This window comes from Sander vitreus, chromosome 3 (genome assembly GCF_031162955.1).
Source record: "Sander vitreus isolate 19-12246 chromosome 3, sanVit1, whole genome shotgun sequence".
NCBI lineage: Eukaryota > Metazoa > Chordata > Actinopteri > Perciformes > Percidae > Sander > Sander vitreus.
Genome location: NC_135857.1, coordinates 2,696,202 through 2,711,986, shown reverse-complemented (window position 1 = coordinate 2,711,986; position 15,785 = coordinate 2,696,202). Strand labels below are relative to the sequence as shown.

Genomic DNA, 15,785 nt, shown 5'->3' with positions numbered 1-15,785 from the left:
TTCTGGTGTACTTACAAACTTTCCAATGCCTCGTTTTATGAGTACAGAACCTATTTGTACTACTGTAGAAGTTGTGTACCATTCCGGGAATTATTAGTGGGTAATTTACGAGATACACCTTTGGTTCCATTAGCGCCTGCACTAAGCCATTCGGCTGATAGCGCTAACTCGACCAATGTTAGACCAAGGGGAAAAAAGCTTATGGGGGGGTTGTTTGGCTCAAGGTCATGGTGCAAAGGACCCTAGGGTGAAATTACTCCGAACCATCACTTTAAAATGTCCATAGTGGTGAATGAAACGAGCTCAGGAGGTCATCAGGGGCTGTGACAGTAAATTTCGGGAGTCCTCTGACAACTGAAGTACACTATTGAGTTCTGCAACCCCTTTGCTCTTGTGTCCATGGCTGACTGGTATGTAGGAAAAGCAGCTGATTTCACAGGGTCGTCTTATACTGCTACACCCCAAGGGCTTAAATGCTCAAGCACAATGAACAGAGCTGCTGCAGAATGCCCCTCTGTAAATGGCTCACTTATGTTACCTAATGTCAACTTACTGAGGAAAGAGATTGTAACTGAATCAAGGGGTTCTTAAAATATTTAATTGAAGAGATATGTTAAGTGGTGTTGAAAGAAATGTTAAAAATAGCATGCCATGCAGTACTTAATTTTGTAGTCCCCTGATGTTATTCACAAAATGTCATCCTCTATCTGACCATCCTCTGCTTACCTTAACAGGTCATGCAGTCAGTCATGATGGTGCAGAGTTAAATTGCTTAAGAAAGAGGCCTCTGTTTTGAACCGGACTGTAAGTGCCCAGGGGGATTTGGCCTGTGGCTGTGAAGTGCAGCTTGAATGTTCCGACTCTCTAACCTCTCTTGACTGCCAGGGTCACATGATGACGTCATGCTTATAGCCTCAGAGCGAACACTGTCGTCTCAGCGCCGCCGACCCGGCACCCATTATACGACTCCTGACGAATCTTGCAGAATGCAAACGTTAAGGAAAACCGGCCAATAGACTTGTACGGTACACGTCCGCTCGCTGTTGTGCTAAAATAAGTGCACTAGCAGAGGACAACCCTGGAAATTTGGTTTCTATAGCAACTGCAGGCTCTAAGGAAAAGGATGGTGGATATTCCACTAACTAAAATGCACGTGACATGTATACTTGGAGAGTACAATACTTATAGTATACATAAACATAAAGCCAAGCAGCTAAAATCATGCACTGTTGTGTTCTTTTATATAGCTCCAACACACACCATTTGGATATGACTTAGTTTGTTTTACCTCAGAGTTCGAAAGATCTTTGCTTCTTTGATTTATTAAGATAAATAATAAGGTACAATGTCTATTTCCCAAATTCACCTCATCAGAGGACCTTATTAAAGCAGTAAATGTACCTGTATATTGGGTTCTCAAAGTTTTGGTGTCTGAGTGCCAATATGCTGTTATAAATCATAACAAATTATGGCATATTATACTATACATGTTTTGTGACAAACTATGACTTTTGTCATGACTTACTATTATGATTTAATGTCATTTTTTGTGACAGTTATTTGGATAACATTTATTCTGACATACTATACCAGGGGTTTTCAAGTTCTGATAATGCCAATATGGAGAGCCAGCATATGAGATATGAGGGCCACATAGGAAAAGTGCACACATAAAACAAAATATCTTTTTCATTTAAGGTGCAGTAGGTAAGACTTATAAAATTAACTCTCTGTCATATCTGCTGAAACTGACCCTGTGTTCCAGTAGAACTACATGAAGCAGGTCATTGAAAAAAAATCCGGCTCCACCTACAGCCTGGAGTGAGATTTGCAAAAATCCACCGCTCCCTGTTCAGATGCACCAATCAGGGCCAGGGGGGGGGGTGTGTCTAACTGCGTGTCAATCACTGCTCATGCACACACATTCATTCTCCCTTGTGGAGGGAGGGGCTTAGGAAACCATTTTGGGCTTTAGCAGAAAGGGGGGACGGACTGAGAAGTACCTACGGCACCTTTAAACTACCAAGTCGTCCACTGAAATTGCTAACTTCAGCTAACAGCACTAACATTGATGACAGAACGTAATTTCTGCAACACGTGAGGTGTCACTTGTTGCCATGCAACCAGTAGCTTTCTACAGGTTGTTATGCCTAACCTGATAGACGTGTGTTAGGGGGGGCACTAGTCTGGCCTATCTCCACAGCGCTGTGGCAGCACTGGAGTCTGGCTACACCGTTTATCATTCTGGGATAGAGGGAAAAATGCTCTGGATTGTTTGCATTTTATTTACCCAATCACAATTGCCTTGGGTGGTGCTAAGCGCCGGATGCAGCGACGGTGCCCTGGCCGAGTAGTGTATTAAATGTACTCTAAACGATTGAAAGTGAAAGTATTAAAAAGGCGGATGATTAAAATATAATGCATACATTTGATGTCACCTTCAGGGGCTGCACAAAATAGTTTCTGAAGGCCATTGGCTTGGACACTTTGAGAAACTATGCTGTATAATGATGAGTGGGAGACAGTTAATTAGGTTGGCTTTCTGTGGCCTCATAATTGCTGCCATACAACTGCCCGCTCTGACCTTTGATCGTGTGATAGGTCCATGGCTCGGATGCCAGCATCACAGCCAGGGTAGACGTAGAGCTGTTTGAAGTCACAGGCCTGCCACACCTCCACCACGCCATTATCCCCACCTGTGACCAGGTTGTGGCCATCACTGCTCAGGAGAATAGCCTACAGCAGGGACAGAGAAGGGTTCAACATGTCACTTTTAACCATAGACTGTATATAAAGAGCTTCCAACTTAGGGAAAGTTGTTTTGCCACATAATGTAAAAAATGTAACTGAATGACCGATGGTTATGTACTGCACACAACACAAATGACAACATGTGTGATTGTGGAGTAACAGTATGACAATGAAGTGCATTTTTGTACACATTTAAGATGGGTTATTGTAATTATACAATTATATAACTGTATTAAAGCTTTGGTGTGTAACTTTTTGATATTAATGAACGTCTGTTACACTCAAGCCGTTGCCAAATGAGTTGCTACAAAGCTAATTAAGACTATCAGCTCCACACAACTCTCTCTGGATTTCTCAGTATGACTATGTTCAGAAGATTGTGGCGTCCGGTGACTTTCCCGCGCAGAAAATGGAGTGAAGATAATGACCTCTTCTGAAGAGTCCATCATGTTTTAATCGTCCGTGTCCTCCTTGGCTACTAGCAACTGTGGGGAAGAGAGGTGGGGGGGGGGCGTGATCACGGAAGGCTTGTGTCATGTGGACGCCCCCACAGGGTTGTTGTCATTAATTAGAATTCCTCATGGGGGCGACATAAACTACGTGCTATAGCTTTAATATCTTGAATTTCTCCTGTAAAACATACAACAAATTGTAAACCATGACCCAGGCTGTGTAGCCTTGCTGACTTTTTTGACTACTGTTTGTTTAACTTATGTTACCTTTTCAGGCAATCATCAATAAAGATCCTGTCGTACATAACCATCATCAATGTTTTTGCAAATTCACTCAGTATTTGAAGGTTAGTAAAGATGCATCCACATCTCTAATGGATTATCTCGGTGTAAAAATAACAGCTCACCCTGGTGGAATCATTGACTTCCATCTGTGCCAGCAGCTTTCCATTAATGCTGAAGTTGCAGAAGCAGCCCCTCTCGTACTTGATGATGCAGTGGCCCTCACTGGACACTGAGATGAGCCGTGGGCACCGATAGTGCTCTGGCCCCTCCAGAGCCCGCAGCAGGTCCCCTGTGATGGTGTGGACCAGACATGGACCCTCTGCCGAACCCAAACATGCACAGACAAGCCGTGACAAACTGTGCTCATGTAAAACATTATAAAATCAGACAATTTACTTTCTGCAGTTCTACAGCATGCAAAGAGATTCCTGGTCCTGGCTTTTTCTGTGAGGCACTTGCATGTGCAGCTGGGTACACATTAGAATTGTTGTAATACCAATACCAGTATCACAAATGCCTCAGATATTGCCTAAAATGTTCTGTGCACCATCTGATATTACCTGGCACATATTGTGGAATGTGTTCTGTATGTCTGAATGATAAATGGTGCTAATAACAATAAAGAAATTGATCTAAAAAAACAAAAACGATCAGATTCCACATTATTTTGCCCTGAAGAAAATCTACTTTAAAATATGTTATTTATGTTCTATTTAACACACTGGCATTGGATCAGTACTCAGTATTGGTTGATACGCAAGCTTAAGTATTGAAATCGGTATCGGGGAGAATTTTTTTTTATTGTTATGGTATAGACACATGCAGGTCTAGAGTGTTCATTGAAACGAACACTTGTCAATCTATGTGGGTTGGTAACAGACTATGCTAGCTCAAACACAAGTGTCCCTGACCTCCTCTCTGATGACAGTGGCATTAAAGGGAGACAGGAGAGCACACTGACCTTTGGCTCCGCTGATGACCAGGCCCAGCTCTGCGCAGACTGATACACACACAACTTCCTGGTCATGGCCCGTCAAAACTGCTCGAGGTGCTGGGTAGTCACCTAAAAGATGACACATACACAATATCATAAACAGATTACTTCAGCCTGACTCTGAAACCGTCATCTAAACAATCTGAATACCTGAGCAGGTAATCTAAATGTACCCGTCACATTTCTGAACTGGGATTTCTGTGCAATGGTCTACAACAATAACCACCACACTTTCATCAGGCAATAAAACCAAATAAACACAAGCACGGTGATTGTGACACACAGCTGCTAGCAGGGAGGTCCCTTTGAATTGTCATGTAAATGCACGGATGCCCACTGATGGCAGCCGCGCCACTTGATTTCATCCCGTGTGTCACATGATTGATGATGGCCAGGGGAGAGGTTAGTGAGGGGAGTTTCACGGCACCCGGAGGCGACCTCTAGTCTCTTTCTGAAAAGGCACTGATCACCAATACTGAATAAACCCACATCATGTCCCTAACTACTGCAGTGTCTTACAGAGAGTCTAACCCTTTGAATAATGTAAACAGTGGGAAGTATCTGTATTTAACAACAACAGAAAGAAATGCAGACCAAATGCAGCCAATGAGAAGCAGAGAAACTGTCCAACATGTACAATTACATGTAAGTATTAAAACATAACAGAAGGGGTAGATAGGAACTGTGGGGTCAACTGATGCTTTAGGCACCCAAATTGGTGTTTAATTTAATTCATATTTTGTTTTATTATTGTATGAATAAAATAATCCTACTGCAATTTGTGTGGGCCCTTAGTATTCACCACCTTTCAGTCCATTAGTGATGGCAAACTCAAGTCAAATATTAAATACACACTATGTGGCAAGACTCAAAAGTTCAGCCAGTTCAGTGAAAGTTTCTCTATCCACCTCGATGACAGTAAAGTCCAGATAGATGATGTGGACATGTGCCAGACTGCTCTCCTTCTCCTCTCGTATCCTCTCCTCCTCCCCCATCATCTCCTCCCCTAGCTCAGCCTCTGCAGCTGTAGCGGTCCAGTCAGTGAGCTGGACTGTGATCGATGCAGCACAGTCCCTTAGAGACCAGGAACCTGAGCAGCGCTGTCAGTCCCAGCACCCACTGCTGAGGGAAGCTGAATAGGACAAGTGTCAGAAAAAGCCTCCAGGGGGAAAAAGGGACCTTATGCAGCTCACCTACCCGACAAAAGATTCAATCAGCCTGCACCGCGTACCCCCCACCCTCTCCTAGCCCTTGGGACGAGACCAAGTCAGCCACCACAATTACCCGGTGCAAATATCCCCTTGCACTGGTGTGTTGGGCCGAGTCTGAGAGGCAGGGCCATGATTGAGCTGGAAGTTATTTTAATTATTTCACATTTAAGACACATGCAGCCTTTTGGGGTGCGGGCGAAATCAATTTCTTTGGCACTCCACATCTACGGGATGAGGAAGCAGTGATCCAGAGGGCTGCTGCTACATATTCACACAACCTTCAAACCAGCATTATAGAAAATATAATAGGCATGAAACCATCAGAATGAGACTCGTGGAAATGATTGTTCAATGATGAATAGGGAAATAAGTACGGGAATAAAGAGGACTTTGGTGCTCTGTGTGGTACATGACATCCATTTGAGGGCTTTGAGTGTGAAGATATGAAAGTATATGCCGTAGTGGTTTATCCCTGAGGATCATTGTAAATGCCTGCCATTTTTGTATAATGTGTCAAATCTTTAGCCGATTCCTCTGCACTGCCCCTGTTCCTTTACAAACAAACTCCAGGATCCCACACCTGTATTGCTCTGCATTCTTAAAGCAAGCGGGATTATTATCTGCTGCCTCCACAGTGTTTCTGAAATGATGACATATTGAGGGCATATTGATAAGACATTGGAAGTAATTTGATTGAGTGAAAATGCATCCTGTCTTTTGTTTGTTGAGATGAGCTATGTAGTTTCCTTCCCTTTTGTCCAATGCAGATGCATTGCAAGCACTTGTAGTGTGAATATCAGGGGAATACTGTTTTCCTGCTGCAGTAACACAAGTGCTATTGCCCCTTGCTAATTGGAGGCAACCAAGCTGAAATTCTTAATTAACTGTCGGAGCCTCAGTGAAGTTAATTAGAGAACACTCACAACTAATCTGGAGCTCCTAGAATCTGTAACAATTGGAAACACAAGATCTTCTAACGCACACAAACACACACATTGTATTGTCATCCAGAAATAAAATAAAAAAACTCTTCCTCTTCGTCTTTAGTTTTTCAATTCCATACCATATATGGTGCTCCTCCTTGTACAGTACTGTGATGTCTGTTTCCCCTACCCTGATGGATTGTTTTGAACACAGACAATCAGTGAGAATGAGCAACTAAATGAACTGAGCAGCAGAAATCACACACTGGGGTCTACTATTTTGAAAGCCAAGACATCTGGAGTCCTCTACTTGAAAGCAGCACAGCTCAATGCAATAAATCACACTAATATATCACAGCTACAGTGCAGATACATTATCGTCTCCCTGTCTCTCCACATTATTTGATTTCTAGGGTAGAATACATTTTTTCCAGTGTTGATCAAAGGCTCTCTTTGAATATACTAACAATGAACTCATGCACCTATACAGGCTCTATACGAGAGTATTTCATAGGTGAAATACTAATAGAAAATATCCCTGTAACTTTGTCGAGAGGGCAATGCTACTGTGTACTGTGTGTACTTTACTTACTGTTATTGGGGTTGTCGCCAATAATATGGTGCCGTCCACTCCAGTACCACAGCAGAAGTGTAGCGTCCCTGGACCCAGAGACGATGTAGCAGTCTCCTCCGATGTAAGACTCTGATCTGGCCAGACATGTCACTACGTCCCAGTGGCCAAAAACTATCTGGGTCAGCTTGCCTATATAAAAAATATGCGCAAATGTTTTCGATGTTGGCGATGTTTGACACTGACTGTGAGGGAGTATTGTATGAAATAGTGAAAAATGTTTTCAATATGGTTAAATCAGCGGGTACCAGCCTTTTTGGCTTGTGACCTCTTAAAAAAAAAAAAAAAAAGTTAAGTTAAGCAGTGATTTTTCTCTCTTGGTTTGTAATGTTTGAAGGATTTTTAAAGGCCAGAAGAGGTCAAAGTATCCAGTATTTCATAAGAGAAAAGAAATATTGAGGGAAAAAAATAAACAACAGACTTTTTTCTTATCCATTCAATCCACTTGTGAAATTCATCCCAACCCTTTAGGACTGTCGTAACCCCCAAGTTTGGAACCACTAAATGAAATGCAGCTTGTCAAAATGTAGTAAATTATCATCTTGTTCCCACTGAATCATTATCAATAGAAAATAAATTAGCAGAAATAACTTATTTTCTAATCAGTGAGTCCCAGTATATTACAGTACAGTTATCAGTTTCTCTACAAGGCTTGTCAGGAGAGAACAGCGACAATACTGTATTATTCCCATTATAGCGCTCAGTCCTCCACACATCAGTGCACACCTCTATAGGAAATAGAGTTTACACTGTAACCTACCTGTCTCGGAGGAGTACACACGAAAGCTCTTGTCCCAGAAGCCACACACCAGTATGTAGCGGTTGTCAGCTGTCACCACAAAACAGTGTGTGGTGATTTGGATGCTCTGGTCCACTAGGTCTGTGATCTGGCGCTTGTTGCTTCCAGTATTGTTGGCTGTGGGGAAAAAAACAGAACAGAACTCACGTCAATACCTGAGGTGTTAAAGTTATTAATTAAGACCCTTACAGCTAAAACATAGCATATAAAAGCTGGTGGTCAAATGTCAAAACAAGGAAGCTTACTCACCAACCAGAGAGTCCATCTCTATAGGGAGGTGATGGGCCTGCTCAAGAGAGTAGCCTGGTGCTCCTCGGAGACCTGGATTCAGCCAGGGAAACACAAGTATATTCATCATTGAGGCTATTTCTCACCCCTGCACGTGTGCATTAGGGCTGCACGATATTAGGAAAATATCGAATTGCGTTTATTTTGAATGATATTGCGATCGCAATATGATTCACGATATTGAAGGGAATGATCATGTTTGTATCATCATTCTCATTTTCATTGACTAATATTAAATCTTAAAAAATGAAAATGATTATAGTGTGATTTTTGCGAGGATCTGTACCAAACAAAGATGTTTTCTGTAGTCTGTAGGATGGGATTTGTAGGCCGGGACGTCTCTGCAGCAACACAATACTTTATTTTAGAATGCTTTGACACATATTTTGCCTTTAAGAAATATTGCGCCCCTCTGAGATTTGGATATTGCACTAGTCCATATTGCGATTTCGATAAAATTGCGATTAATTGTGCAGCCCTAGTGTGCATTCTTACACACAGACCTCCATCAGGTCCATCAGAAAGTAGTGTGGATCAATGGAAGAACTGTACATTTCCAGGATAAAGTCTGACATGTCATGCTTCGCTGTGGACCAAATACACCAAGCGATACACTGGCAAGAACAACTTAGGTTTAACTTTGTATCCAGCTAATTTAAATAGCTCATGTTACTGTGTTAATTAACAGTGAATTACTTTTGTGGGGTGCAAATGTTCCACCAAAACAAGTTTCTTCCCGGGACTATTTTGCAGAGCCACCATGACTTCTTACGGAGCTTAGCAGGATGATTGTGATTGGTTTAAAGAAATGCAAACAACCCAGAGCGTTTTTTTCTCCTATCCCAGAATGTATGTGGGGTGTAACAAGACTTTACTCCACAGCGTTGTGGAGTAAAGTCTGGCAAAGCGAGACTAATCAGAAAGATTTCTGTCTGTCTGTCTTACTGGGCTTTTATTTTTTATTTTTCAAAAGTGTCAAACAGAATGGAGACATCTTATCCATGCACTCTGTATCTGGAGCCAGGTTCGAAACAGCAACACATCTGAAAATATGGAGACCTTATTATCATCATTATTCTGAGAAAGCCAAACCACATTTCCCTCCTCTCCGACAGGATGGCAAGGGTGCTGCAGCTGTGTTCATTAGTGTGGGAGCAGCCAGAGCAGCCACACAGTGCCGACTCTTTGGTCCTGGGCTCAGTGTGTCTCTACAGTGACAGATGGGGACGTGTGAGGAGAATGTGGTGCAGTTGCGGCCTAATTTCCTAGTAACCATTGCGTTGGCCCTCTGACCCTGAGGTGAGGCTGATTCTCAGGGAGGGGCTCTGTGGGTAATGTTGTTCACACATGTCTGAAAAGGAACATGTGGAAACACTCATGGTCAGCTTACCTAGGAGGTGCTAGCCTCTCACACAGCCAGCTGGCTACAGCTCTATTATGAGTGGTGGGCAGGTTTGTGTGTGACGGTGATGAAGTGATTTTACAGGGCCGCTGCTGTGGTAGGTATCACATGTGGCGTGGCACTTTTTTTTCTTCTTCTTTTTTTAACGAGGGGCATATGATTGAACACATCACCTGCCATGCGTGTTGAGCGCCACTCACCGACGGTGTTGTGCCATCGGTTGACAGCGAATACGCGGCTGCAGGTGACAGTGACCACGGCAGGTATGGTGAGGTGGGGCAGGGTGTTGGCGGCCACATGCGTTACCGGCGAATTGGACGGAAACTTCAACACCATGATGACGTCCTGCTGCATCTGGTCCTTGAACATGAGAGGACTCTGTGGAAGGAAACACTATTGAGTAGAAGAGAGAAAAGACGTAAGAGTGTAAAAGGATGAAGGGATGTGATGGCGGGAGAGGAGGAGTACAAGGAAAGAGGAGCAGGAAGAGGAAGGGGGCGCAGCAGGAAGGCAGAGGGATGTAGAAGATGACAAGAAAAGGTATGACGTATGGGAGAAAAAGAATGGAAAGAGGCAATTAGTGTGGAGGTTGGAGGAAAAACTAGGTTCAGACACAGAGGAGAGCTTCATGCACTGCCCCCACCGGACAGTGCAGTCAGACGAGGGACTGGTCGGACAAGGGAAAGACATGGAAAACTGGGATGGAGTAGACTGTACACATGAGATGGTGCATACATGATACACATGTATTAGAAAGATTGAGTTTGGTCCATACAATTTTTTTTTTTTTTAAATGTGTTTATTCCACCACTGTAAAACGCAGCTCAACCTTTACAACCCTGGATTAAAGTTCAAGTGTAGCAGGAGTAAAAGCAATGGAGGACATAGTGATCCTGACAATGCTTTGAGTTTTGAACCAGTTTCAGCTCTCATCTTGTCCCTAATTTGAGAAGCTTTTGACAGAAGTGGATGAAAACATTCACATCTGTTGCAAAAGTAGAAAATTGAACTGAAAGGTCTCAAAGGAATCTGCCTTACAAAGTTTCTTGAAGGGAGAGAGAAACAGAGAGAGCCATGTGGGGATAATGAGGGCTAGGCTGACTATTACATGGATTAGACAGGGAAGAGCAGCTTACAGCAGAGAGAGGGAAGCTAGGCCAGTAGGGAGCACTCTTCCCTTTACACCACACTGCTAGTAGGCAGTAACAGCTATAAAAAAGTGCAGACAAAATGTGTTGTTATATTGCGGGTCTGTGACCTACATGAGGTAAGGGTTAGGATTAGGCTATGAAATATTTACATAACAGAGTGGATTGAAGGAAATAGAAAGAAAGAAAGAAATCAGGGGCATCCATCTTAATCTCGTGTCTACCTACAAACACAGGCCCGCAAACCCACACCATTCAGGCTTGCACAGGTCCACACATCGTCTCTCACACACACAAACACCAGAGGTGCGGGGAATTTTCCCAGCATGCAAGTTGCTCTCACCAGGTGCATGGCGGAGCTGCGTGGAGGATGTGGCTCAATAAGCAACTGAGATGGCGTCTGTCCAAAGCTCTGGATCTGTGCCTCTGTGGCCTGCGGGAGAGAGAGAGAGAGAGAGAGGAGAAGGAGAAAGAGAGAGAGCGGCTGTCACAATCAATATGCATCAAAGTGATGGGTCAATGCGTTACTTGACAATGCAAGCAAATCCTAACTCAGCCGTGCCTCTGAGGAAAGGGGGAGGTAAAGGGAAAGGGGAGCACTCCCAATCCGCCTGGGTGCTCCCCCTTCCCCCCTCAGCCTGCAGAGTCATCCAAGTGTTAGTATGGAAGAGACAAGCCTTTTCCTATTAACATGCTTCAGTTAACCATTCCCATTTCCAGGCGCAGGGGCCCCCACTGCATAAATGTTAACCTGGAGTGACATCCAGCTAGGACTGCAGCAGGCCGGCCTGCTTTTAGATGTTATTGTGCTTGAAACAAAAGGGGAAAAGCATGTCCACGCACACAAACATACGTACGAAACAGAGGCACAAAATAACAGAAGCAGACCGAGACAATTTGGCAGAGGAACCTTGATGAAGGATGATTTATGGGGTACAAACTAGTATGGATGCTTGTGACGCACCCTGAGTACAGGAAGAAAAAAAACACACCGGAGGAATCAAGTCTTAACTATTATTAGAAAATAACTTCCATTTAAATAGACAAAAGATCAGCTTTGCCTCAAGTGAGTGAGGAAAAAAAACAAGTAGTAAGAGCTGCTGAGCTTGACTGAAAGTGGGGCACTCCACGGTGGGAGTGATTGATGTGACTGGAGCCACTTCCACCATCAGAGGGGAGCTTGTAGATGTCCGTCAATGCCACTGTGCACAATGGAACATACATCGCTCAGCCTTTCGCCCGCCCTTCTGGCTGCCTGGGTGACTAGCCTTCATTTTCCTCCGCCTGTACACACCGCTCACAATCAAAAGGACCTATTGGGTAGCACATGCCACAGAGGGAGATGTGGCAAGGGAAGTTTGGAGGCGATACTGAATTAGGACAGGCCACCTGCATGCCAAACAGTCGCCTCCACCAACACCCCCCGGTCACTTCCTATCTTCCGCAGCACCAAAAAAGGCGCTGTCCACAGCAGTGAAAGTTTCATGCGAGTTTGTGAGCACATTTGGCAACCATTAAGTGCTAGTCAGTGTTTCTTTACAACGCAGTCTGTCAAGTAATAAGCAACTGACATTATGGCTTTTTAAGGTTAGGTTTGGAGTGAGGGTCACAATGTCTGTTCAAATAAAGAAATTTGATACAAAGATCAGAAAGGCAAAGGAGGCCATGTGGACAACATCATATTTCTTGTGCTGATTCTATTACCAGGGAAACTGGGCTGCTGCATGTCAAATTTTGGTAGTCTTAGACAACCTTGATGCCCAACAATTGTTTCCAGAGTGCAATGGGAGGATTTGACTGTGTGGGTGTGTGTGTGTGTGTTGAGGGAAGGGGGTCTGACTTGCTGAAGGTTAACTAAAGAACATGTTCCTCCACTGGATGATCAAAACGTGTCAATATGCTCTCAGGTGCTTCCACATTAATCCTCTCTGAGGTATGTCAGAAACGTATCCCTATCTCAGTCACTTAACAGGCACTTCATTAGTTTAAGTCACTTCAGGCCTCTGCTTTTTGGCTGATAAGTGACACTTATTGCCAAAGCCATCTGGATGATCTCCCCTTCCAGCAACACGCGCCTTGCTTGGGTGAGCACCAAACATCCATCATAACACACAGTGTCTGCGTGTCTGTCTGTAGGACTTTGTTCGCATCTGATTTGGGCATGAGCAAAAGGCTTCAGAGGTGAGTGGCTGGCTGCATCTCTCTCTCTCACTCTCTAGCTGCTGCCTGGTTCCCAAACTGGTGACAGAGAGGCTTGCGTGGAGCACCCACCCACCCCCCAACAGCATCCTCCAGTGCACTCATGCAATGCAGCAACACAACAGCTCTGTCAGACAGAATGCAAACACGGCCTCGCAGTGACCCACTAAGCAGCGTGGGATCGTGCTGAGTCACGACACCTGAATTCAGCGGCGGCAACTACAAATATGAAGCTGCTTCACCTTTTGACTGACTCGGGAGATTACAGAAGCAAATTGCTTTCAATAAGTACTTTTGGCTTTTAAGTAGTATAAACCGATTATAGAAACAGATCAAAGCAGCACAGAAACAACACGGACCCAATGCAAACACATATAAACAAACTATTAATGTAATTGCGGTGTAATTGTGTTACTTTCCCATGTGACGACACTGCGGCCCATCTTTTACATGCCAATGGAAATGTGCTTAAGATAAGCTTATCTGGATTTATTTAAATCCTTAAGTACTAACAACGAATTAGCCTGAGGGTGTTTCTTGAGTGACAGCGGGAGTTGACATGTGCACTACTGTATGTGGGAGCAGAAATGTCTCAAACAATGTGTCCACCAGCAGCTGATTGTCTCTAATGCAGTTATCTTCAAAGACAATGCACACATAATCCTTATTCTATGTGATACATACGAAGGAAGTTTCTTATTATTAAGGTCAAGCTTTTAAACACTGGTGTCCCGTCACTATGAGAATATCAAGGTGAAATCAATTTGAATATATATATCTCAGCTGCTTCAAACCCTTCATTGGCTAGCCACGGCGCACTTTGTTGTCTTTGTCGATTCAGAAGGGGGCGGGAGGGGCAGTGGCAGCTGAGGAGGAATGGAGTCCCACTGATGAATAATTTGTCTGTTTACTTGTGAGTGACACAGCAGGGTTTGAATCAAGGGGTTGCTGTCATGTTTGTCCATAAGAGAAGGCTGTCAGGAGGAGCAGCACATCGGAGGACTGCTGTTCCGGCAGTTTGCCCAGTAGAGCTGTCACCGTGCCCTCAGCCAGAGGCCCGGCGGCGTGTCAGAGGGTGTCATCATTTCCTTTCTGACACATGGGCGGAAATTATCTCTCATGACCTCTAATTTATTGACATTTCAAATGCCTTAATTGTTATGACTAACACTGGATGTGCGGTTTCACCTGTCAGGCTCACAATGAATCAATACCCCGGAGTCAATCGTCACATTTCAGCAGGTCTTAGCGAGACATTCATTGGGCACTTTTCCATGCTCCACCTCACGGGCTCAGACAGGAGGCGTGGTAAACAATAATGCGAACCATGGTACGATAAATCCTGCAGGAAATAACCTACAAAATGATCCTAATGATGTAGACTGTGCAGGAATATTGTTCTTAACTTACGTATTAACTTAAATGAAATCAGCAGAGCATTTAAGTACAATACAACTGTTGTAATCTGCCTGGAGAAAAACTGTACTATACTTTTTTTATACACATTGTCCTCAGGTTTGCAGGGGGCTGTTGGAATTGTCAGTAAATCTTTGAAACTTGCATTTCAGGATACTGCTTGGTTTTAGTATATGGGATTTAGATATAAAAGGTTATTCTTTATGTTACAGGGTGAGGAAGAATCCATCGGGAATGAGCAACATGATTGAAGGTATGAAGGTTTGTCTTAATTAGTGCTCATCATATCAGCATTACATCAGTTGCAATTAGCTGAGCCAATTTCTCTCTCCAGCACAAATACATTTACATGTCACAATAGCGACTACATCAACTGGGCACACAATTAGGGAGTCTGAGTAGCAGGCTTCCTAATGTGCAACTAACTAACAGTACTGTCATCTCTCAGGGTAATAGTAGGCAGGGTGTAAGACAGCTAAAAAAAATCCCTCAGCTGGATGAAAAATAATAAAAAAAGGCATCACCATAATCCTTCTCAAAATGATGAAAAACAAACCTCTCACAATTTCGTTTGGTAATTAGATCGGCCAAATCTTCTGCAGGTGAGTTGCATAGTGGTCACTTGATAAATAAAGGCGTCCCTGGAAGTGACAGTATATAAATTACTTGTTTTGCAGACAGCAGATGGTGGATATCACAGGGAGAGACAAGCTCAAACTGGAAAGTATCACAATGCATGCCAGCTGCTGCAGTCTCCAGTCCCCTTTCCCCTCTACGCAATTAAGCTATTCACGAGTCGTACGGCCGAGCTCATAGATATTCAATTAATTTGTTGAGAACAAGAGGATTCACTCCCTTGCCTATTGACTGAGTGACCTCAGTTGATTGATCAAAGAGCTCAGTCAGATCCATTGATCTGATTAAGGGAAGGAACATATATACATTCAGCGCGAGGAAGAAAAGGGCAAAGAATCCTGATGTTAAGAGGATCTATGAATTATGTGGACAGATATTAAAAGATTCCTGTTTATCTGAGAGAGTGGAAATGAATAACTCCGCTCATCACAAAATGACGCTAATCTCAAAGCAAACTCCATGAGTCAGCAGCTCTGCCAAATTCTCTCACGGCTTACATTTGCATGACACAATAATTGATTGACAGATGCATGATATGAATGCTCCCGGAGCTCCAACACATGCCAGGACAAATAGAGACAGGAAGTTGTGCCTATGTTAAATGAGAAGGGGTGGGGGGGGCTTTGTCTCCATGGCAATGTGTGTGCCTT

At 43.6% G+C, this 15,785-nt stretch overlaps 1 protein-coding gene across 1 annotated transcript in view; it reads right to left on the bottom strand.

Moving 5' to 3' along the window:
- Positions 1 to 15,785, bottom strand: part of nbeab (neurobeachin b) — a 118,642-nt gene that overhangs the window by 7,470 nt on the left and 95,387 nt on the right. The window contains exons 19-26 of the mRNA XM_078245694.1: positions 11,228 to 11,317; positions 9,937 to 10,114; positions 8,296 to 8,367; positions 8,008 to 8,163; positions 7,209 to 7,379; positions 4,450 to 4,551; positions 3,611 to 3,807; positions 2,585 to 2,736 (exon numbers count right to left, since the gene is read on the bottom strand). Coding sequence (XP_078101820.1) covers positions 2,585 to 2,736; positions 3,611 to 3,807; positions 4,450 to 4,551; positions 7,209 to 7,379; positions 8,008 to 8,163; positions 8,296 to 8,367; positions 9,937 to 10,114; positions 11,228 to 11,317 — 1,118 coding nt within the window. The remainder of the gene's footprint in view (positions 1 to 2,584; positions 2,737 to 3,610; positions 3,808 to 4,449; positions 4,552 to 7,208; positions 7,380 to 8,007; positions 8,164 to 8,295; positions 8,368 to 9,936; positions 10,115 to 11,227; positions 11,318 to 15,785) is intronic.